The sequence below is a fragment of the Macaca mulatta genome, chromosome 15 (genome assembly GCF_049350105.2).
Source record: "Macaca mulatta isolate MMU2019108-1 chromosome 15, T2T-MMU8v2.0, whole genome shotgun sequence".
In the NCBI taxonomy this organism is placed as follows: Eukaryota; Metazoa; Chordata; class Mammalia; order Primates; family Cercopithecidae; genus Macaca; species Macaca mulatta.
Genome location: NC_133420.1, coordinates 81676160 through 81698670, shown reverse-complemented (window position 1 = coordinate 81698670; position 22511 = coordinate 81676160). Strand labels below are relative to the sequence as shown.

The 22511-nt window shown below is 38.2% G+C and overlaps 1 protein-coding gene across 8 annotated transcripts in view; it reads left to right on the top strand.

Moving 5' to 3' along the window:
• CNTLN (centlein) overlaps positions 1 to 22511 on the top strand; it is a 367082-nt gene that overhangs the window by 325539 nt on the left and 19032 nt on the right. For all 8 annotated transcript variants that reach the window (XM_077966047.1, XM_028835147.2, XM_015117646.3 and 5 more), the window contains one exon: positions 21578 to 21763. In XM_077966047.1, coding sequence (XP_077822173.1) covers positions 21578 to 21763 — 186 coding nt within the window. The remainder of the gene's footprint in view (positions 1 to 21577; positions 21764 to 22511) is intronic.

Sequence of the window (22511 nt, the reverse complement as noted above, 5' to 3'; positions counted from 1 at the left end):
AAAGTAGAGACGGGGTTTCACCGTGTCAGCCAGGATGGTCTCGATCTCCTGACCTCGTGATCCGCCCATCTCGGCCTCCCAAAGTGCTGGGATTACAGGCTTGAGCCACCGCGCCCGGCCTTGTTTCTTTTTCTTTTTCTTTTTTTTTTTGAGATGGAGTCTCGCTCTGTCGCCCAGGCTGGAGTGCAGTGGCCAGATCTCAGCTCACTGCAAGCTCCGCCTTCCGGGTTCAAGCGATTCTCCTGCCTCAGCCTCCCGAGTAGCCGGGACTACAGGCACACGCCACCGCGCCTGGCTAGTTTTTTGTATTTTTTAGTAGAGACGGGGTTTCACCATGTTAGCCAGGATGGTCTCGATCTCCTGACCTCGTGATCTGCCCATCTCGGCCTCCCAAAGTGCAGGGATTACAGGCTTGAGCCACCGCGCCCGGCCAAATAAAGGGCCACCAGCAAATTAATGCCAAAACCATATATGGATGGCAAAGACTGGATATTTGGATCTTAAGAAAGGCATGATTATCATCTTTCTTTTCCTTGTACATATGGCTCTAGGTCTAGGCAGAAATGCTTAGGACCCACCATCTGAAGCAGCATATCATCAATGACTCCCTATATACTACCACATTAGGTGCATTAGATCAATGCTTCCTCCTTTTTAAATACTTAAGACCTTCCATAACTGGGTGTTATCCTGCTGAAGTCTAATCTTTTCCACTACTCTTTCACCCATATTGTGGTTATTCCTGCCTTTGCTCAAGTTTTCTTTCTCACCCAAAATGCCTTCCTCTCTTTGTTCTCTCCTTCAGATTTAACTCTGGGCCTTCCTCTGTCATGAATCTGCCCTTTAACTCTGTAGTTGATAGAGCCCAACTCTGCCATTTACTAACTCTCTGACTTCAGGATAGTGACTGAATCCTCTGTGCCTCAGTTTCCCCATCTGTAGAATGAGTTTAATAATGGAACATAAGCGAAGTGAGGATTTAAATAAGTTATCATAGCTAAAGATCAGAACAGTGCCTAATTGATATCTCAGTATCAACTATTATTATCAGTAGTAGTAATAGCAGTAGTAGTACGGCTCTGACTCATCTCCTGAACATTTATTATATGTACATTAACACAATCATAAACTGGTATTTTTCTTTCTGTTTCAAATAAATTAAAGCCAACTTGAGGAAAGGAACATTGTCATTTGTTGTCTTCAGGGTACTGTTACATAACCGGGCTCATTAAATTTTTGAGGAATTGGTTTATATCTGCTTCAGGAATGGTACTGAACATATAGTCACCACTCAAATGGAAAACTCTGTGAACAGTGAGAACTATGTGCATTCCTTAATGAGCAGAGTTAAGGAATGCACATAGTACCTACATGGAACATTATGATCACCAAGACTCATTCTGTGCAGAGCTTATTAGGGTGTCATGTACACAAAAGTACTTAATAAATATTATTAGTAGTATTAATAGTAATAATGTTTGTTCTGGCCCTGTTGTGGAATCTATGTTCCCTTTAGTCTTTTCATTTATTCATAGGGCGCAACCAGATTATGGAAGAGGTGGAGTGGCCATCTGTTCTAGATCTAGTCTTGAATATGGAATTTGGCCCTGGGGTGAAATCAAGTACTTTGAGCATCTGGGCTGGATATATGTGGCAGAGCTGAGGCTTTGAATTCTTCTAATAACTGAATAAAACACACAAGGGAAATTTCTAGAAGTATTTGCTCAGTTTGACTCAGCCGTGATAGAGGCTTGTTAATGTGCCTGTATGTGAGAGTCATATGCCAGGCTCCATCTTTTCAGTGGATTTTGTTAGCTATGAAATAAATACCAGCCAAAAAACAATATTTAGCTGGAAGCATAAATGGTTTCATTATCAATATGTACTTGCTTTGGTAAGATTCAGTAAGATGCTTTTGGTATATAAATTTCTTGCTTCTTTAGCGAATACATTTGTGTAGCATTAGAATGTTATTTTTACACATACAATTGTTAATAACTTGGCACTTTTCTCTTAATTAAGATTTATAAATAGGTCTGTGATACAATTCAACTTGAATTAACTCTTTTCACCCTGTCATTATACTGGAAAAAGAAATGACAGCTGTGTTTAGAGAAAGGTTTCATAATACAAATGTTTCCTTATTTGGAAAACTTTAAAGTATGTAAATTATATCTCAATAAAGCTGTTTAAAAACCTGTTTTTTAAAAATTCATTTTTTTAAATCCCAAAAACCATGATGGCAATAGTGACCCCAGAGTATTTCAGCCACCAATTTTCACCTTCCTCACAATGTAATCTTACTAAAAAAAGTCCAAGCAATCCATAATGATTCGGTGAAACTAAAAGTTATATGTATCACAGACAAAGACTCATGATAAAGAGTGGAAAACTAAATCTAATAAGACAGAAATGGGATCGCTTACTGTATTTTCCACAAACATCATTGGTGACTGGTTACAATAAATTATAGTAATTGAAAAGTAAAGTAAATTAAGTTGATATGTATATCCAAAAAGCATTCATATTTTGACAATATCCTCAGATATTGGGATAATTCCTAGCTCATGATATCCCAAGAATTGCAAGAAAGCTGACATCAGTTTTTGGAAATTCAGTTAACATTTATTGAATGCTTACTTTGTGCCATACAGTGTTTTTACTTACCTTGATAATAAGTGTTAACTATGGATCATTATTCAACTGATATGAGTAGAGTGACACTTTTTAAAACTTACAGTGTTTTTAGCAAATTATAATTTAAAGCATTTTTCAAAGCCCTTTGGGGGCTTTAGAGTTGCTCAGAGAGCAACTGAGCAGATTTTGAATTGGTAATAGAAGGCAATTTTGTAACAGATAAGAGGAAAGTAAAGATAAAAGCCAGATGGAAGTAGCACCCAGTGTTGAAAACAGGCTGATTTATTTATTTTAAAAAAGAGGAAAGTAAAGCTGAGACCCAACATGTAAATCCAAGGAAAGTGTGATCTTAAAAAAATAAAAAGTTAGCTTTGGTATATGGGTGGAAGGTAAAACATTTCAGTGAACCTAGCACAGTGAAGGCTCTACTATCTATGAGAGATACACTTTGGAAGGGAAAATGATCATTCATGCATTATGAAGTATATTTCAACCAAACAACATACTATTTTCTAATAATCAGTGCATCAGAATTGAAGGTATATGGAATATATCATATAGTAACAACACTACTCATTATGTAGGCCACCTAGCATTGCTTATACTTCATTTAGGTACCTTTTTAATGACACTTACATGGTACATGAGGGTTGATCTTGGAATTCTGTATTATTCATACCTATTTAGAAATTCTGTTGGGATGAGTGAGATGTAGGAATGAATATTCAAATAGATCTCAGAAGCCAATAGGAACATATTAGAGTCACCCACCCAAATGATTTGTATCTCATTTTAGAATGCTAGTCATACAGCTTAGCACCCGGATTATTATCTTTCTCTCCAACACAATTCTGTTATGACTTATGGTGACTTCATATCCATGTAAGCCATCTAATCCCCTATTGGATATTCCCTTTCTATTCTTCAGCATCCTCATTTCCAGTGATTATTCCCATCATCATACCCCTGATCTATGGTTCTCAACTACGGATCACCACCTACCTTAGGGAGCATTTGGAAATGTATGTGTGTGCTTTATGTTACACTGACTGGTAGATGCTGCTAGCATTCAATACCCAGGAACCAGGGTGGTTAAAAGTTCTGCATTGGGAAGAAAAATCTCATACAGTGAAAAATTATCATTTTTCCCAAATGCCAAAAATGTTCCTACTAAGAAACACTACCCTTGGGCTTGTCATTACGAATAACTGAATTTCAAAATCTCCATTTCCAGCATTTTATTCTTTGACCACTATTTCTTTTTGTGCTCATAGTGCAACAATTTTTGACCTGATTATAACTCAAATTCACTGGCCTTACCACTTTTTCACTAATTACTACCACCCTCCTTCCCCTTGTGCCCTTACTTCTCTCCTCATGCAGCATGGATTCTATGTTGTATGATAGTCAGTTTCTTGCATACATCCTCAGCTTCCTCATATGTCCCTTTGTCATATTCATGTGGAAAAAACTCAAACCTACTTTATTTTGAATCTCTGCCTACTTCCCACCTGAACCCAAGGAAGTGAATGTGATTAAATAAAAACATAACCATGCTGATTCATCTTCATTTAAACAGATCACCAAGAACTTCAGGTGGGCTCTCAGCACTATGTGATAATCCTATTACATAGTTCCAAGTGCACTCAGGCTCCACGTTTCCCAGTCATTCTGCTGTCTTCTCAAACCTCCAGCATCCTCTGTTTAGCCACTCAATCTCAGCTGCTTCTTTCACTGAGAAAACAGAAGCAACCCAGAGATAATTTCCTCCTTTTTTCATTACCTTTATTTTTCACATTCCTCCCAAATCTGTACCCACATACTGTCCCTTCCCTCATGTTACTGGGAATGAACCATTTGCATGCCTGTCCAAAGCTAATAGCTCACTTTGCACACTGGATTTTATCTCCTCATATTCCCAAGGACTTTGGCTCTGTAGTTTCAACCCTACACTTTGTATCACCAATATTCCTTCTATATTGGATCACTTTCATTAGCAAACACACACCATTTACCAAAAAACAAACAAACAAAAAACAAACAAACAAACAAAAACAACAAAAAACAAACTCTTCATTTGACTCTGTGTCTCCTCTGCTGACTCATTTTTCTCCTCCTTTATGTAGCAAAACACCTCAAAAGTGATACCTATTCTCTACCCACTTTCTTATCTTCCATTCTGTTTTGAACCTTCTCCAATTAGGCTTTCAATCTTATTACCTCTCCAAAGTAGTTTATTCAAAGTCACCAGTACCTCCATATTGCCCAATCTGTGTTCAGTTCTCAGTTCTTATCTTATTTGAACCCTTGGGAACATTTGATATTGTTGATCACTCCTTCCTCCTTGAAGCACTTTTTTAAAGCCTTCCTTTACTACACTGTATTGCTTTTCCTTATCACATTAGCTAGTCTTCTCTGCCTTCTTTGCTAGTTCTCATTCTCTTCCTGACAGACATAAGTGTTGGAGTTTCCTAGGGTTCAGTCTTCATACCTTTCATCTTCATTATCGATACTCAGTCTCTAGACAGTCTCTACCAACACTGTAATTTAAAATGCCATATTCTGACCTATGACTCCCTAATATGTATCTGTTCTCATCCTGTCCTTGAGACTATTGATTTTTAAATCTTCCTGCCTAGTTGTGATTTTCATTTGGATGTCTAATAGGCATCTCAAACTTAACATGTACAAAAAAGTTGAAAAAAAAATTATTTCGCTTCTCCTAGATTTTTTTCTCTATCTCAGAAAAGTATTTTCACTAGTCATCCAGATGGTTAGGCTCCAAATCTGTAATCATCTTTGGGTCTTCCCTTTCTTTCACATTGCATTTCTAATACTTCAAATCTTGTCTGCTCCTGTTTGAAAATAGACCCAGGATTCTGCTACCTGTCACCACTGCTATGGTTACCATCATTTCTTGCTTGTACTTGTGCATTGGTCTCCTCCTTCAGCTCTTGATCCAGAACAGTCTTTTCTCCATCTGTTGGCAGAATTATCCTTTTAAAGTGGAAAACATGGCCAGGCACAGTGGCTCATGCCTATAATCCTAGCACTTTGGGAGGCCGAGGTGGGTGGATCACTTGAAGTCAGGAGTTCGAAACCAGCCTGGTCAACATGGTGAAACCCCATCTCTACTAAAATTACAAAAATTAGCCAGGTGTGGTGGCAGGCACCTGTAATCCCTGCTAGGAAGGCTGAGGCAGGAGAATTGCTTGAACCTGGGAGGCGGAGGTTGCAGTGAGCCAAGATCACACCACTGCACTCTAGCCTGGGTGACAGAGTGAGACTCTACCTCAAAAAAATAAAAGGGAAAATATCCAATCACTCCCTTGCTCTAGTCTCATGGCATGACTCCTTATTACTCAAGAAAATGGAAAACCTTGACTGCCTATAAAGGACTCCATGATTAATTTTATTGTTACTTCTGCAACTTTGCTTTCTACTACTTTTTACCTCACTATTCCACTTTAGTCTTTCTTTCTGACTGACTTTCTTGCTCTTTTTTGAACACTGCAGGCCTTCTCTCTCAAGGTCTTTGTCCTCTTCTTCCATATATTCAAGCAGTTTGTCTTGTCACTTCTTGAGGTCTCTTTGCCCTGTCAAATTTCAAACATATGAAACAATGGAAAACAAGCTAGTAAAACCTGTAAGCTGGTTAAATCTAAATCATTGTTGACCTTAACGATTACAGTATTAGAAATGGGGGTAATGGGTTGGTTGGAAGAGTTAAGTTTGCTTTTTTCTTTGGTGGAACAATATGGAGTATGAGAAACTCTAGATATTGATTCAAAATTAATATTAAATATATATTTGAAATATTTAAAGATGGCCATAAGAATAAAAATATTTAATTTGTAAAGAATATGATGGAAAAAGGAAATAAATAAAGCTCCGTCAATGTAACACAAGCCAGGAAATAAAAAAGAAGGGAGAGAAGGAATGAGCAGGGAAAGAAGGAAGGGAGGGAGGGAACAATAAGAAAAATAGTAAATAGGCCGGGCGCGGTGGCTCACGCCTGTAATCCCAGCACTTTGGGAGGCCAAGGCAGGCGGATCACGAGGTCAGGAGATTGAGACCATCCTGGCTAACATGGTGAAACCCCATCTCTACTAAAAATACAAAAAAATGCCAGGTGTGTTGACAGGCGCCTGTAGTCCCAGCTACTCAGGAGGCTGAGGCAGGAGAATGGCGTGAACCCAGGAGGCGGAGCTTGCAGTGAGTCAAGATCGTGCCACTGCACTCCAGCCTGGGCGACAGAGCAAGACTCCACCTCAAAAAACAAACAAACAAACAAAAATAGTAAATAAAGAAGATAGAGGCCGGGTGCGGTGGCTCACGTCTGTAATCCCAGCACTTTGGGAGGCCAAGGCGGGTGGATCACGAGGTCAGGAGCTCGAGACCATCCTGGCTAATATGGTGAAACCCCGTCTCTACTGAAAACACAAAAACATTAGCCCAGCATGGTGGCGGGCGCCTGTAGTTGCAGGTACTCCGGAGGCTGAGGCAGGAGAATGGCGTGAACCCGGGAGGCAGAGCTTGCAGTGAGCCGTAGCTGTTCCTTAAATACAGATACACCTCATTTTATTGTGTCTGCTCTATTGCACTTCTTGGATACTGTGTTTTTTACAAATTGAAGATTTGTGGCACCCCTGCCTCAAGGAAATCTATCAGCTCTATTTTTTTTTTTCCCCATAGTGTGTGCTCACTTTGTGTCTCTGTGTCACATTTTGGTAACTATTGCAATATTTCAAACTTGCTCGTTGTTACTCTATGTTATGGTGGTCTTTGATCATTAATCTTTGATGTTATTATTTTAATTGTTTTGAGGTGCCATGAGCTGAACCCATATTAATTAGGCAGTGAACTTGATAGATAAATATTTTGTGTGTTCTGACTGTTCCGCCCAACTGTCTTTTCCCCCATCTTACTCCCTCTCCCTGAGCCTCCTATTTCCTGAGACTCAACAATATTGCAGTCAGGCCAACTAATAATTCTATAGTGACCTCTAAGTGTTCAAATGAAAGGAAGAGTCACATATCTTTCACTTTGAATCAAAAGCTAGAAATCAGAAGCTAGAAAAACTTAGTGAGGAAGGCATGTCAAAAGCTGAGATAGGCTGAAACTAGGCCTTTTGCACCAAACAACCAAGTCATGAGTGCAAAGGAAAAGCTACTGAAGGAAATAAAACATGCTACTTCATGAATACACAAATGATAAGACAGTGAAACAGCGTTATTGCTGATACCCAGAAAGTTTTAGTGGTTTGGATAAAAGATTAAACCAGTCACAACAGTTTCTTAAACCAAAGCTTAATCCAGAGAAAGGCCCTGTCTTCAGTTCTTCAAAGGTTGAGAGAGGTGAGGAAGCAGCAGAAAACTTTGAAGCTACCTGAGGTTTAAGGAAGCCATCTACATAACCTGAAAATACAAGGTAAATCAGCAAGTGCTGCTGTAGAAGCTGCAGCAAGTTATCCAAGAGATATAGGTAAGATCACTGATGAAAATGACTACATTAAACAACATATTTTCTATGTAGACAAAACAGCCTTCTTTTGGAAGAAGATGGCATCTAGGAGAAAGCTGGAAAGGAGAAATCAACGCCTGGCTTCAAAGAACAGGCTGAGTCTCTTGTTAGGGGCTAATGCAGCTAGGGACTTTAAGTGGAAGTCAATGCTCACTTCACATTCCAAAAATCCTAGGACCCTTAAGAATTATGCTAAATCTACTGTGCCTGTGCTCTATAAATGGAACAGCAAAGCCTAAATGACAACACCTATATTTGCAGCATGGTTTACTGAATATTTTAGGCCCACTGTTGAGACCTACAGCTTAGAAAAAAAGATTGCTTTCAAAATATTGCTGCTCGTTGACAATGCACCTAGTCATCCAAGAGCTTTGATGGAGATGTCCATTGAGATTAATGCTGTTTTCATGCCTGCTAATATAGTATCCATTCTTCAGCTCATGGTTCAAGGAGTAATTTCAACTTTAAAGTTGAAGACTTAAAGTCTTATTATTTAAGAAATACATTTCACAAGGCATAGCTTCTGTACATAGTGATTCCTCTGATGGAGCTGGCCAAAGTAAATGGGAAAGCTTCTGGAAAGGATTCACTATTCTAGATGCCATTTAAGAATATTAATGATTCATGGGAGGAGGTCAAAATAGCATTAGCAGGAGTTTGGATGAAGTTGAATCCAACTTTCATGGATAACTTTGAGGGGTTCAAGACGTTAGTGGAGGAAGAAACTGCAGATGTGGTAGAAATAGCAAGTGAACTAAATTAGAAATGGAGCCCAATATGTGACTGAATTGCTGCAATCTCATGATAAAACCTGAATGGATGAGGAGTTGCCTTTTAGGGATGAGCAAAGAAGGTGGTTTCCTAAGATGAAATCTACTCCTGGTGAAAATGCTGTGAACATTGTTGAAATGACAACAAAAGATTTAGAATATTCCATAAACTTAGTTGATAAAGCAGTGGCAGGGTTTGAGAGGATTGACTCCAGTTTTGAAAGAAGTTGTACTGTGGTAAAATGCTGCCAAACAGCAACACATGCTATAGAGAAATCTTTCATGAAAGGAAGAATCAATGAATATGGCAAGTTTCATTGTTGTCTTAAAGAAATTGCCACAGCCAGCCCAACCTTCAGCAACCATCACCCTAATTTGTCAGCAATTTTCAACCTTGAGGCAAGACTCTCCACTAGCAAAGTTATTACAACGTGCTGAAGTCTCAGATGATCATTAGCATTTTTAGTAATAAATTATTTTTAGTTAATATATGTAAATTTCTTAGACATAATGCTGTTGAACACTTATAGTATAAACATAATTTTATATTCACTGGGAAACCAGAAACATTGTGTAACTCACTTTATTGTGATATTTGCTTTATTGTGGTGGTCTGAAGTGGAACCCACGATATGTCTGAAGTATGCCTGTATTTTAGTTATTAACCTCTATCAGATATGTGATTTGCAAATATTTGTCTTCCATTTTGTAGGTTGCCTTTTCACTGTTGTTTGCTGTGCAGAAGCTTTTTAGTTTGATAGAGTCCTACTTATTTATTTTTGATTATGTTGTCTTTGCTTTTGATGTCATTTCTAAAAAATCATTGCCCCAGACCAGTGTCATAGAGATTTGAAAAAATGTTTTCTTGTAGGAGTTCTTTTTTTTTTTTTTTTTTTTTTAAGAGATGGGGTCTCACTCTGTTGCCCAGGCTGGACTCTCAACTCCTGGACTCAAGCATCTTCTAGTAATTTTATGCTTTCAGGTCTGATACTTAAGTCTTTGATCCCTCTTGAGCTGATTTTTGTGTGTGGTGTAAGAGGAGTCTAATTTCAATTTTTTTTTGCATTTGGATATCCAGTTATCCAGCACCGTTTATTGGAGAGACTATCCTTTCACCATTATGTATCACCCTTGTCGACTATATGTGTGGATTTATTACTGGGTTCTCTATTCTGTTCTATTGGTCTATATGTCTGTCTTTATGCCAGTATCATGCCACAGTGAGATAACACATCACACTTGTCAGGATGGCAGCTATTTAAAAAAAGATAAGAAGTGTGAGTGAGGATGTGGTGTAATTGGACCCTTTGTACACTGTTGGTGGGAATGCAAAGTGGTGCAGCTGCTATGGAAAACAGTGTGGAGATTTGTCCAAAGGTTAAAAAGAGAACCACCATTGGACTTAGCAATCCCACTTCTGGGTATTTATCCAAAAGAAGTGAAATCGTGATGTTGAATGGATCTTAGGACACCTGTGTTCATTGCAGGACTAGTCACAACAGCCAAGATGTAGAAACAATCTATTTCTTTTCTTTTTCTTTTCAGATGTTAGTTCTGAGTGTCTACTGTTTATTTGTTGTTCTTTTTATTTTTTATTTTTTTTTATTTTTTTATTTTTTTATTATTATACTTTAAGTTCTAGGGTACATGTGCACAAAGTGCAGGTTTGTTACATATGTATACATGTGCCATGTTGGTGTGCTGTACCCATTAACTCGTCATTTACATTAGGTATATCTCCTAATGCTATCCCTCCCCCTGTCCCCTCCCGACAATAGGCCCCAGTGTGTGATGTTCCCCTTCCCGAGTCCAAGTGATCTCATTGTTCAATTCTCACCTATGAGTGAGAACATGCGGTGTTTGGTTTTCTGTTCTTGCGATAGTATGCTGAGAATGATGGTTTCCAGCTCCATCCATGTCCCTACAAATGACACAAACTCATCCTTTTTTATGGCTGCATAGTATTCCATGGTGTGTATATGCCACATTTTCTTAATCCAGTCTATCACTGATGGACATTTGGGTTGATTCCAAGTCTTTGCTATTGTGAATAGTGCTGCAATAAACATACGTGTGCATGTATCTTTATAGCGGCATAGTTTATAATATTTTGGGTATATACCCAGTAATGGGATGGCTGGGTCAAATGGTATTTCTAGTTCTAGATCCTTGAGGAATCCACACTGTTTTCCACAATGGTTGAACTAGTTTACAGTCCCAACAGTGTAAAAGTGTTCCTATTTCTCCATATCCTCTCCAGCACCTGTTGTTTCCTAATTTTTTTAATGATCGCCATTCTAACTGGTGTGAGATGGTATCTCATTGTGGTTTTGATTTGCATTTCTCTGATGGCAAGTGATGATAAGCATTTTTTCGTGTGTCTGTTGGCTGTATGTATGTCTTCTTTTGAGAAGTGTCTGTTCATATCCTTTGCCCACTTTTTGATGGGGTTCTTTGCTTTTTTCTTGTAAATTTGTTTGAGTTCTTTGTAGGTTCTGGATATTAGCCCTTTGTCAGATGAGTAGATTGCAAAAATTTTCTCCCATTCTGTAGGTTGCCTGTTCACTCTGATGGTAGTTTCTTTTGCTGTGCAGAAGCTCTTTAGTTTAATTAGATCCCATGTGTCAATTTTGGCTTTTGTTGCCGTTGCTCTTGGTGTTTTAGACATGAAGTCCTTGCCCGTGCCTATGTCCTGAATGGTATTACCTAGGTTTTCTTCTAGGGTGTTTATAGTTTTAGGTGTAATATTTAAGTCTCTAATCCATCTTGAATTAATTTTCGTGTAAGGAGTAAGGAAAGGATCCAGTTTCAACTTTCGACTTATGGCTAGCCAATTTTCCCAGCACCATTTATTAAATAAGGAATCCTTTCCCCATTTCTTGTTTTTGTCAGATTTGTCAAAGATCAGATGGCTGTAGATGTGTGGTATTATTTCTGAGGACTCTGTTCTGTTCCATTGGTGTATATCTCTGTTTTGGTACCAGTACCATGCAGTTTTGGTTACTGTAGCCTTATAGTATAGTTTGAAGTCAGGTAGTGTGATGCCTCCAGCTTTGTTCTTTTGGCTTAGGATTGTCTTGGAGATGCCGGCTCTTTTTTGGTTCCATATGAACTTTAGAGCAGTTTTTTCCAATTCTGTGAAGAAAATCATTGGTAGCTTAATGGGGATGGCATTAAATCTATAAATTATCTTGGGCAGTATGGCCATTTTCTCGATATTGACTCTTCCTATCCATGAGCATGGTATGTTCTTCCATTTGTTTGTGTCCTCTTTTATTTCACTGAGCAGTGGTTTGTAGTTCTCCTTGAAGAGGTCCTTTACATCCCTTGTAAGTTGGATTCCTAGGTATTTGATTCTCTTTGAAGCTATTGTGAATGGGAGTTCATTCATGATTTGGCTCTCTGTTTGTCTGTTACTGGTGTATAAGAATGCTTGTAATTTTTGCACATTGATTTTGTATCCTGAGACTTTGCTGAAGTTGCTTATCAGCTTAAGGAGATTTTGGGCTGAGACGATGGGGTTTTCTAAATATATAGTCATGTCATCTGCAAACAGGGACAATTTGACTTCTTCTTTTCCTAACTGAATACTCTTGATTTCTTTCTGTTGCCTGATTGCCATAGCCAGAACTTCCAACACCATGTTGAATAGGAGTGGTGAGAGAGGGTATCCCTGTCTTGTGACAGTTTTCAAAGGGAATGCTTCCAGTTTGTGCCCATTCAGTATGATATTGGCTGTGGGTCTGTCATAATAGCTCTTATTATTTTGAGATACATTCCATCAATACCGAATTTATTGAGAGTTTTTAGCGTGAAGGGCTGTTGAATTTTGTCAAAGGCCTTCTCTGCATCTATTGAGGTAATCATGTGGTTTTTGTCTTTGGTTCTGTTTATATGCTGGATTACATTTATTGATTTGTGTATGCTGAACCAGCCTTGCATTCCAGGGATGAAGCCCACTTGATCATGGTGGATAAGCTTTTTGATGTGCTGCTGGATTCGGTTTGCCAGTATTTTATTGAGGATTTTTGCATCGATGTTCCTCAGGGATATTGGTCTAAAATTCTCTTTTTTTGTTGTGTCTCTGCCAGACTTTGGTATCAGGATGATGTTGGCCTCATAAAATGAGTTACGGAGGATTCCCTCTTTTTCTATTGATTGGAATAGTTTCAGGAGGAATGGTACCAGCTCCTCCTTGTACCTCTGGTAGAATTTGGCTGTGAATCCATCTGGCCCTGGACATTTTTTGGTTGGTAGGCTATTAACTATTGCCTCAATTTCAGAGCCTGCCATTGGTCTATTCAGGGATTCAACTTCTTCCTGGTTTAGTCTTGGGAGAGTGTAAGTGTCCAGGAAATTACTCATTTCTTCTAGGTTTTCTAGTTTATTTGCATAGAGGTGTTTATAGTATTCTGTGATGGTAGTTTGTATTTCTGTGGGGTCGGAGGTGATATCCCCTTTATCATTTTTTATTGCGTCTATTTGATTCTTCTCTCTTTTTTTCTTTATTAGTCTTGTTAGCAGTCTATCAATTTTGTTGATCTTTTCAAAAAACCAGCTCCTGGATTCATTGATTTTTTGGAGGGTTTTTTGTGTCTCTATCTCCTTCAGTTCTGCTCTGATCTTGGTTATTTCTTGCCTTCTGCTAGCTTCTGAATGTGTTTGCTCTTGCTTCTCTAGTTCTTTTAATTGTGATGTTAGGGTTTCAATTTTAGATCTTTACTCCTTTCTCTTGTGGGCGTTTAGTGCTATAAATTTCCCTCTACACACTGCTTTAAACGTGTCCCAGAGATTCTGGTATGTCGTATCTTTGTTCTCATTGGTTTCAAAGAACATCTTTATTTCTGCCTTCATTTTGTTATGTACCCAGTAGTCATTCAGGAGAAGGTTGTTCAGTTTCCATGTAGTTGAGCGGTTTTGATTGAGTTTCTTAGTCCTGAGTTCTAGTTTGATTGCACTGTGGTCTCAGAGACAGTTTGTTATAATTTCTGTTCTTTTACATTTGCTGAAGAGTGCTTTACTTCCAACTATGTGGTCAATTTTGGAGTAAGTACGATGTGGTGCTGAGAAGAATGTATATTCTGTTGATTTGGGGTGGAGAGTTCTGTAGATGTCTATTAGGTCCGCTTGGTGCAGAGTTGAGTTCAATTCCTGGATATCCTTGTTAACTTTCTGACTCGTTGATCTGTCTAATGTTGACAGTGGGGTGTTAAAGTCTCCCATTATTATTGTATGGGAGTCTAAGTCTCTTTGTGAGTCTCTAAGGACTTGCTTTATGAATCTTGGTTCTCCTGTATTGGGTGCATATATATTTAGGATAGTTAGCTCTTCCTGATGAATTGATCCCTTTACCATTATGTAATGGCCTTCTTTGTCTCTTTTGATCTTTGATGGTTTAAAGTCTGTTTTATCAGAGACTAGGATTGTAACCTGTGCCTTTTTTTGTTTTCCATTTGTTTGGTAGATCTTCCTCCATGCCTTTATTTTAAGCCTATGTGTGTCTGCATGTGAGATGGGTCTCCTGAATACAGCAAACTGATGGGTCTTGACTCTTTATCCAATTTGCCAGTCTGTGTCTTTTGATTGGACCATTTAGTCCATTTACATTTAAGGTTAAGATTGTTATGTGTGAACTTGATCCTGTCATTATGATATTAGCTGGTTATTTTGCTCGTTAGTTGATGCTGTTTTTTCCTAGCATCGATGTACTTTACATTTTGGCATGTTTTTGCAATGGCTGGTAACTGTTGTTCCTTTCCATGTTTAGTGCTTCCTTCAGGATCTCTTGTAGGGCGGCCTGGTGGTGACATAATCTCTAAGCATTTGCTTGTCTGTAAAGTATTTGATTTCTCCTTCACTTATGAAAGTTAGTTTGGCTGGATATGAAATTCTGGGTTGAAAATTCTTTTCTTTAAGAATGTTGAATGTTGGCCCCCACTCTCTTCTGGCTTGTAGAGTTTCTGCTGGGAGATCTGCTGTTAGTCTGATGGGCTTCCCTTTGTGGGTAAACCAACCTTTTTCTCTGGCTGCCCTTAACATTTTTTCCTTCATTTCAACTTTGGTGAATCTGACAATTATGTGTCTTGGAGTTGCTCTTCTCGAGAAGTATCTTTGTGGCGTTCTCTCTATTTCCTGAATTTGAAAGTTTGCCTGCCTTACTAGGTTGGGGAAGTTCTCGATGATATCCTGCAGAGTGTTTTCCAACTTGGTCCCATTCTCCCTGTCACTTTCAGGCACACCAATCAGACGTAGATTTGGTCTTTTCACATAATCCTATATTTCTTGGTGGCTTTGTTCATTTCTTTTTACTCTTTTTTCTCTACATTTCTCTTCTTGCTTCATTTCATTCATTTAATCTTCAATCGCTGATAATCTTTCTTCCAGTTGATCGAGTCAGTTACTGAAGCTTGTGTATTTGTCATGTAGTTCTCGTGTCATGGTTTTCATCTCTATCAGTTCTTTTAAGGTCTTCTGTGCATTGATTATTCTAGTTATCCGTTCATCCATACTTTTTTCAAGGTTTTTAGTTTCTTTGCGCTGGTTACATAGTTCCTTCTTTAGCTCTGAGAAGTTTGATCGACTGAAGCCTTCTTCTCTCAACTCGTCAAAGTCATTCTCCATCCAGCTTTGTTCCATTGCTGGCAATGAGCTGCGTTCCTTTGGAGGGGGAGATGTGCTCTGTTTTTTTGAATTTCCAGCTTTTCTGCACTGTTTTTTCCCCATCTTTGTGGTTTTATCTGCCTTTGGTGTTTGATGATGGTGACGTACTGATGGGGTTTTGGTGTGGGTGTCCTTTCTGTTTGTTAGTTTTCCTTCTAACAGTCAGGACCCTCAGCTGTAGGTCTGTTAGAGTTTGCTTCAGGTCCACTCCAGACCCTGTTTCCCTGGGTATCAGCAGAGAGGCTGCAGAAGAGAGAATATTGCTGAACAGCGAGTGTTGCTGTCTGATTCTTGCTCTGGAAACTTCGTCTCAGGGTGTACCCAGCCGTGTGAGGTGTGATGTGTCGGTCTGCACCTAGTCGGGGATGTCTGCCAGTTAGACTACTCAGGAGTCAGGGATCCACTTAAGCAGGCAGTGTGTCCATTCTCAGATCTCAGCCTCTGTGCTGGGAGAACCACTGCTCTCTTCAAAGCTGTCAGACAGGGACTTTTACATCTACAGAAGTTTCTGCTGCTTTTTGTTTAGCCAAAACAATCCAAATGTCCATCAAGAGATGAATGGATAAAGAAAATGTTGTATAAACAACAATTGATTACTACCCTTAAACAAAGAAGGAAATTCTGCAATATGCGACAACATGGATAAACTTTGACAGTATTATGCTCAGTGAAAAAAAGCCAGTTACAGAAAGACAAGTGCTGCATGGTTCCACTTCTGTGAGTTTTTACGATAGCCAAATTTATAGAATCGAAGAGTGGAATGGTGTTTAGAAGAGATTGGGGTGACTGAGAAATGGGGAATTTTTAATTAATAGGCATAAAGTTTCAAGCAAGATGAATAAGCTCTAGAGATTTGCTGTACAACATTGTGCATATAGTCAACAATCATATACACTTGAAATTTTGTTAAGAGAGTAGATCTCATGCTAAGTATTCTTATCACAATAAAATAAGAAGAAAAGAAAAATTCATGAAGGAAATAATTTACTCTAGAGAGAGCAAAAAAGATAGAATTACATGACTGGTATAAATCCAAATATACCAATAACTACAATATAAATAATAGAGCTGAAATGTATCTTTTGAACAAAGAGGAAAGAAGACAGACTATGATAGAAAACAGATGCATTTAAAATATAGTTATCCAAAAGCTTTAAAAATGAAAGAATTTAAAAATATGTTATCCTGGGACTAGCTTGTACCACAACAGTCAGTTTTGTATGTCTCTTCCCAACTTCTTATTCCTGTTGGTTGCTTGAAATCAATCATGGTACGTATATTTATTTCACAGAAATTGGCCAGGCATGGTGGGTTCATGCTTGTAATCCCAACACTTTGCAAGGCCAAGACAGGATGATCACTTGAGCCTAGGAATTCAAGACTCTACTGAGCTATGATTACACCACTGCATTTCAGCCCAGGTGACAGAGCAAGATCCCATCTCTGAAAAATAAAAAAAAATCTGTACCACAAAAATCAACGAACATTACAAGTCATGCTCTTCCCCCGACATCCAGAGAACTCATTTACCAGCACACAACTAAATATACATCAGATAAATGCTTATAAAAGAATATATAGCAATATTATTCCAAGACAAAATTAATGGCAAAAAGTATTAGGAATGACAAGAATGGATAGTTTGTAAAGAAAATGTAGAAATTATGAATGTTTATGTATCTGACAACATGTTAAGCAAAATTTGATGGAAATTCAAAAAAGAAATTGATGAATCCTTAGGTGTATTTACTGTCCTGCAGTATATTTAATATGTACTATACTCAGAAATTGATAACTCAAGTAGAGAAAACATAAGGCTACTTTCTTTTTAAAGCCATGTGGAACATTCACAGAAACTGCTTACATCTTAAGCCACAAAATTTAACAAATTCAAAAACAGAAAAATTGTTTTAGCTATCTGCCTTGAACATGGTGTAATACAACTGTGATTTAACAAAATAAGTGGCCAAAATGTATCTGTCCACTTAAAAATTGTAAACCCTTCTATCTGATTTAGGGTTAAGGAAGAAATAAAAAGTGAGTTTGTGAACTGTTTCAAATTAAACAGCAGTGAGAATATTAAAACCTTTGTAATTCAGCCAAAATGTAACTTTGAACTTTAGATATTAGAAAAATAATACAGGCTGGGCGCAGTGGCTCACGCCTGTAATCCCAACACTTTGGGAGGCCGAGGCGGGCGGATCACGAGGTCAGGAGATCAAGACCATCCTGGTTAACATGGTGAAACCCCATCTCTACTAAAAATACAAATAAATAAATAAATAAATAAAACTTAGCCAGGCGTGGTGGCAGGCGCCTGTAGTCCCAGCTACTCGGGAGGCTAAGGCAGGAGAATGGTGTGAAGCCAGGAGGCGGACCTTGCAGTGAGCCGAGATTGCGCCACTGCACTCCATCCTGGGCGACAGAGTGAGACTCCGTCTGAAAAAATAAATAAATAAATAAATAAATAAATAAATAAATAAATAAATAATGATAATAATACAAAGGAAATGTAATCAAGGAGAAGTACATAGGAATCTTAAGCTATGTGTATAATACACAAAAACAAATTGGTTAAGCCCTTGCCTAGACAGGGAGCCAAGCCGGCAACCTTGCCAGAGCCCAGCCTCTGGCCCTGCCCACCTTGAGACCTTGAACAGCACCTTCCCAGCCCCAGATCCCAGCTTACATACCCACCCAGGCAGGGAGCCACACCATAGTCCCTACCCAACTATGGGGCACAGTCTGGACTCCGCTGACCAAGGAGCCCAGTTAGCAACCCCACCTGGCTGTAGAGCTCAGCCCACAGCCCTGCCCGTATGCTAAGCACAGCCTATGCCCATGCCTGGGCAGGGAGCCAAGCCGTTGACCCTGCCAGACCCCAGAGTACAGTCAGTTACCTCACCTGATCATGGAGTGCAGCCTTTAGCCCCAACTGTGAGGTACAGCTGACAGCCCCATCCAACCAAGGATCTTGGCTAGCTGTGGAGTGCAGCTTTTAGCCCCAAACACTATGGGGCACAGCTGGCAGCCCCATCCAACCAGGGAGCTCAAGTGCAGAGCACATCAACAGCCTCACCTGGTCAAGGAACCCAGCCTGTAGCCCCGCTTAATCATGGAACCCAGCTTGCAGCCAGCCTGACCTGGGAGTCCTGTAACAACACTGACTAACCACACAGCAAAGCCAGTGGTCCTGTCCAGACAGGGAACTAAGCCAATGACCCCCACCCAACTGCAGAGTACATCTTGCAGCCCTGCGTCATCCTGGAGCCCAATGTGCAGCCCTGCCTGAGCAAGGAGTCCAACCAGCAGCATTATTTGACCAGAGAGCCTATCTTGGATGCCCCCCAACTGTGGATGGTTATGAAGCCTACCTGTAGCCCAATTGCAAAGCCTAACACATGGCAGCACACGGCCAATGAGCATAGCCTGTGATCCTGCCCAATAAGAAGCAATTCTAGAGCCCAGCCAGCAGCCCTGTCTGACTGCAGAGCCCAACCAGTGGCCCCACCTGACCTTAGCAGTATGGGCAGCAGCCCCACCCAGCTAGAGAACCTGACAGCAAGTACTGCCTGCCTACCCATGGATGTTATCTGCTGGCCTGTTCAGATCCAAAGGCTGGACTGACTGGTGAAGGACTCTTCCTGCTGAAGAAACCCTGTAAAGGCTGGAAGAAATGGCTGCTTCCTTAAATGTACAGACACCAATGCAGGGATACAGGGATTATGAAGAATCATGGGTAAATGACATAATCAAAGGAAAATAATAAAGCTCAAATAATTAACCCTAAGTAAATAAATATATAGAAACTGACAACAAATTCAGATTAGTCCTCTTAAAGTTCAGTCAACTATAAGAAAACATGATGGACAAGTAAAGAAATTAGGAAGACAACACATGATCAAACTGAGAGGTATTATATATAAGAAAGGAAAAGTAGATTAGAGGTATAAAGATTTAAAAAAGGAGATAAAGTTATCAGTCTTTACAGTTAATTATTTGAATTCCTAGAAACAGTAATCAACTGAAAAACTCCTATAAAAATAAGAAAATATATGTAAAATAAAATGTCCAGAAATAAACTAGATCTATAAAGAGAAAACTTCAAAACAGTCCTTTGAAACACAGATAAAGACCTAAACAAATGGAAAGGAATACCATGTTCTTTGATTAGGAAGACTCAGCATTCCAAAGTGTCAACATGATCCAAATAAAATTTAACATGATTGAAATAAAATTACCACAGTAAGATATTTTTAAGGGGCAGAGAATCTACACAAGCTGAATGTGAAATTCATATGAAAAACTAAACAAGCAGAAACACCAATAAAAATCTGATAAAGTAGGGTAATAAGAGAGAGATAGCTTTAGTCAATGTTAAAATTTGTTATAAAGCCTCATTAGTTAAAATATACTCAAATATAAAACTTAATGAATAAAACGAGATGGAACAGAATAGAAAGTTCAGACACTGACATAAACATTTATGAAATCACTTGGAGAAAGATGGACTATTTGCTAAGTGGTGATGGGACAAGTGAGTATGATTTTATGTAATGATCTTCTAAATGATTACAAATGGATAAAAAAATTTAACTGAAAAATAAAAAAGTAGCAAAAAAAATTGTGGTTTGAAAGTATTTTTTATGTACCTCATTGTGGAGAATGCTTTTTAAAGTATCCCACTAAATTCAAAAGTGAGAAAGGAAAAGATTCATTAATTTGAGTACATACAAAATTAAAATTATTTTTCTTTGACATCAAACAGTACTGTCAAAAGAACAAATAATGAAATAATTGAAATACATACAATAGGCAAGTATAATTTCCCTAATACATGAAGAACTCCTGTAAATCCCTAAGAAAAACCAAAAAATGACAAATAAAATATAATGATTTCTTAAGACTGATGCTCAATTTTGTTTATAATGAGAGAAATGAAACTTTAAAATGCAGTGAAAACACAAGCTACTCTGAAATAACATATTGGTATTTTGCTATTCGTATAGAGAAACAGATACTTTTATACATTCTTTGTGGAGATATATATTAGTACTATCTTGGATGGAGCACAGGGATAGAATTAAGTAACAGCTGTCAAAATTATAGTTCTACACACCCTTTGATCCAGCAGTTTCAATTCTAGCCATATATCCTGGAGATGCAAAATTAATATCTGAGCACCATTATTTATTGTAATATTGCTTGTGCTAACAAAAGATTGGAAACAGCCCAAACATCTAACTAATCTGCTCTCAGCTCACAAAGCCATGTACTGAGGCCCTCTGTCCAACCAGATTAAGGAGTAACTTTTTGTTACCCACACATAGGTGTGGTATGGGCTAGCTTTTACTGATTTCTCAAAGAGGCAACTGAAAAGCTTGTGAAGCAATCCTTGATTTTTTAATGATTTTTCTTCAGTCCTTTATTGTTGTCTTGCCCACACATAATTTACCACATGTAACTGAACTTTGACCCAATTTGTCTTTCTCAACTTTTTCCAAAGCATTTGTAATCTAGTATAGATAAAATAGAAACAGTTCTTTCTGCACTAATCTTTCATTGGTTTATGTAACCATTAAATGAATTATGCAACTGACCTGTTAAAAATAATATATGCATGTTGAGGAATAAATAGAACCTGATTCTTAGTGTTAGGTCGACTAGTGGAAGTGGTTGGTGCTGATTAAAAATAGCCTGCCTGCTGTAAGCATTCACCAAGCAAGATATCAGTTGGTGCATCTGAAAGAGGGATGGGGGACCTTTGCTTAATCCAGCAAATTGGTTAAGTATTCATTGAAGAGAACTTTTATTGCATGCTGACGATAGGTAAAGAGCAATCCACTGTATTCCAGAATAATTAAAACCAGAGTAATACTAGTAAAAAAAAAAAATGATGTGTTAGTATCTTCACATTTTTATGTTATTACTGCTTTGTCTTCATTATGACTTTCATATAAGCTCAATTTCTTTCCAATATGTTACAGGCTTTGGCCAAAGAGTTACAAAATGATGTCCACGTGGTAAGGCGACAAATAAGAGAGCTTAAAAAAATGAAGAAAAACAGGGACGCCTGTAAAACCTCAACCCATAAAGCCCAGACTTTGGCAGCTTCTATCCTGAACATTTCACGGTCAGATTTAGAGGAAATATTAGACACAGAAGATGAAGTGGTGAGATAATTTAAATATTTATTAGTAAAGGGTTTATTACACATTGGACTTAAGTACATATTCTTATTCATTTTATAACTCTTAGAATTTCATCTTTAAGATAGTATTAATGATGGTAAGATTGTTAAAGTGCCAATGAAAGATACACATCAAGTATTAACCAACTCAAAAAGCCTTTAAAGAAATTTAACTGTATAATATAGAAATAAGCTAGTACTTATAACCTTTCAAATTACTTGTTATTCAATTCATTTATTCTTTCTTATCCTCCATTTTCTTTAATTTAATCGTATTACATATCATGTAAACCAGTATACTTAATTAAGCTAGCTTAAATGGATTTAGTTAAGCTGAGTCTCCACTGATTTGAAGTTTTTTTCTCCTTGCGAGATTTTTTAAAAAGTGCCAAATCTATTGGCTTTCATAGCTAAATTCAAAATTGTTGTTCACCAATATATGCTTTGAAAATATATTGTTGAAAAATATTTATTGCTTATAATTGGGTAAAATACTTCTGTCTGAGTGAATTTATATGCATACAGGTATACTCTTTAATAGCATTTCACACCTCCTGGGAAAGACACTGCATTTTTGACATAGTCACTGCCTCATAAACAGCAGAATCTCATACCGCACAGTCTTTTGTGAAACATGTGTAGGGTGCTCATTCCTATCGTACTATGGCTCTGAGCTTTAATTCATGAATATTAGATTTTGATCCTTTGGAATGCTAAAAGATGATGGCACT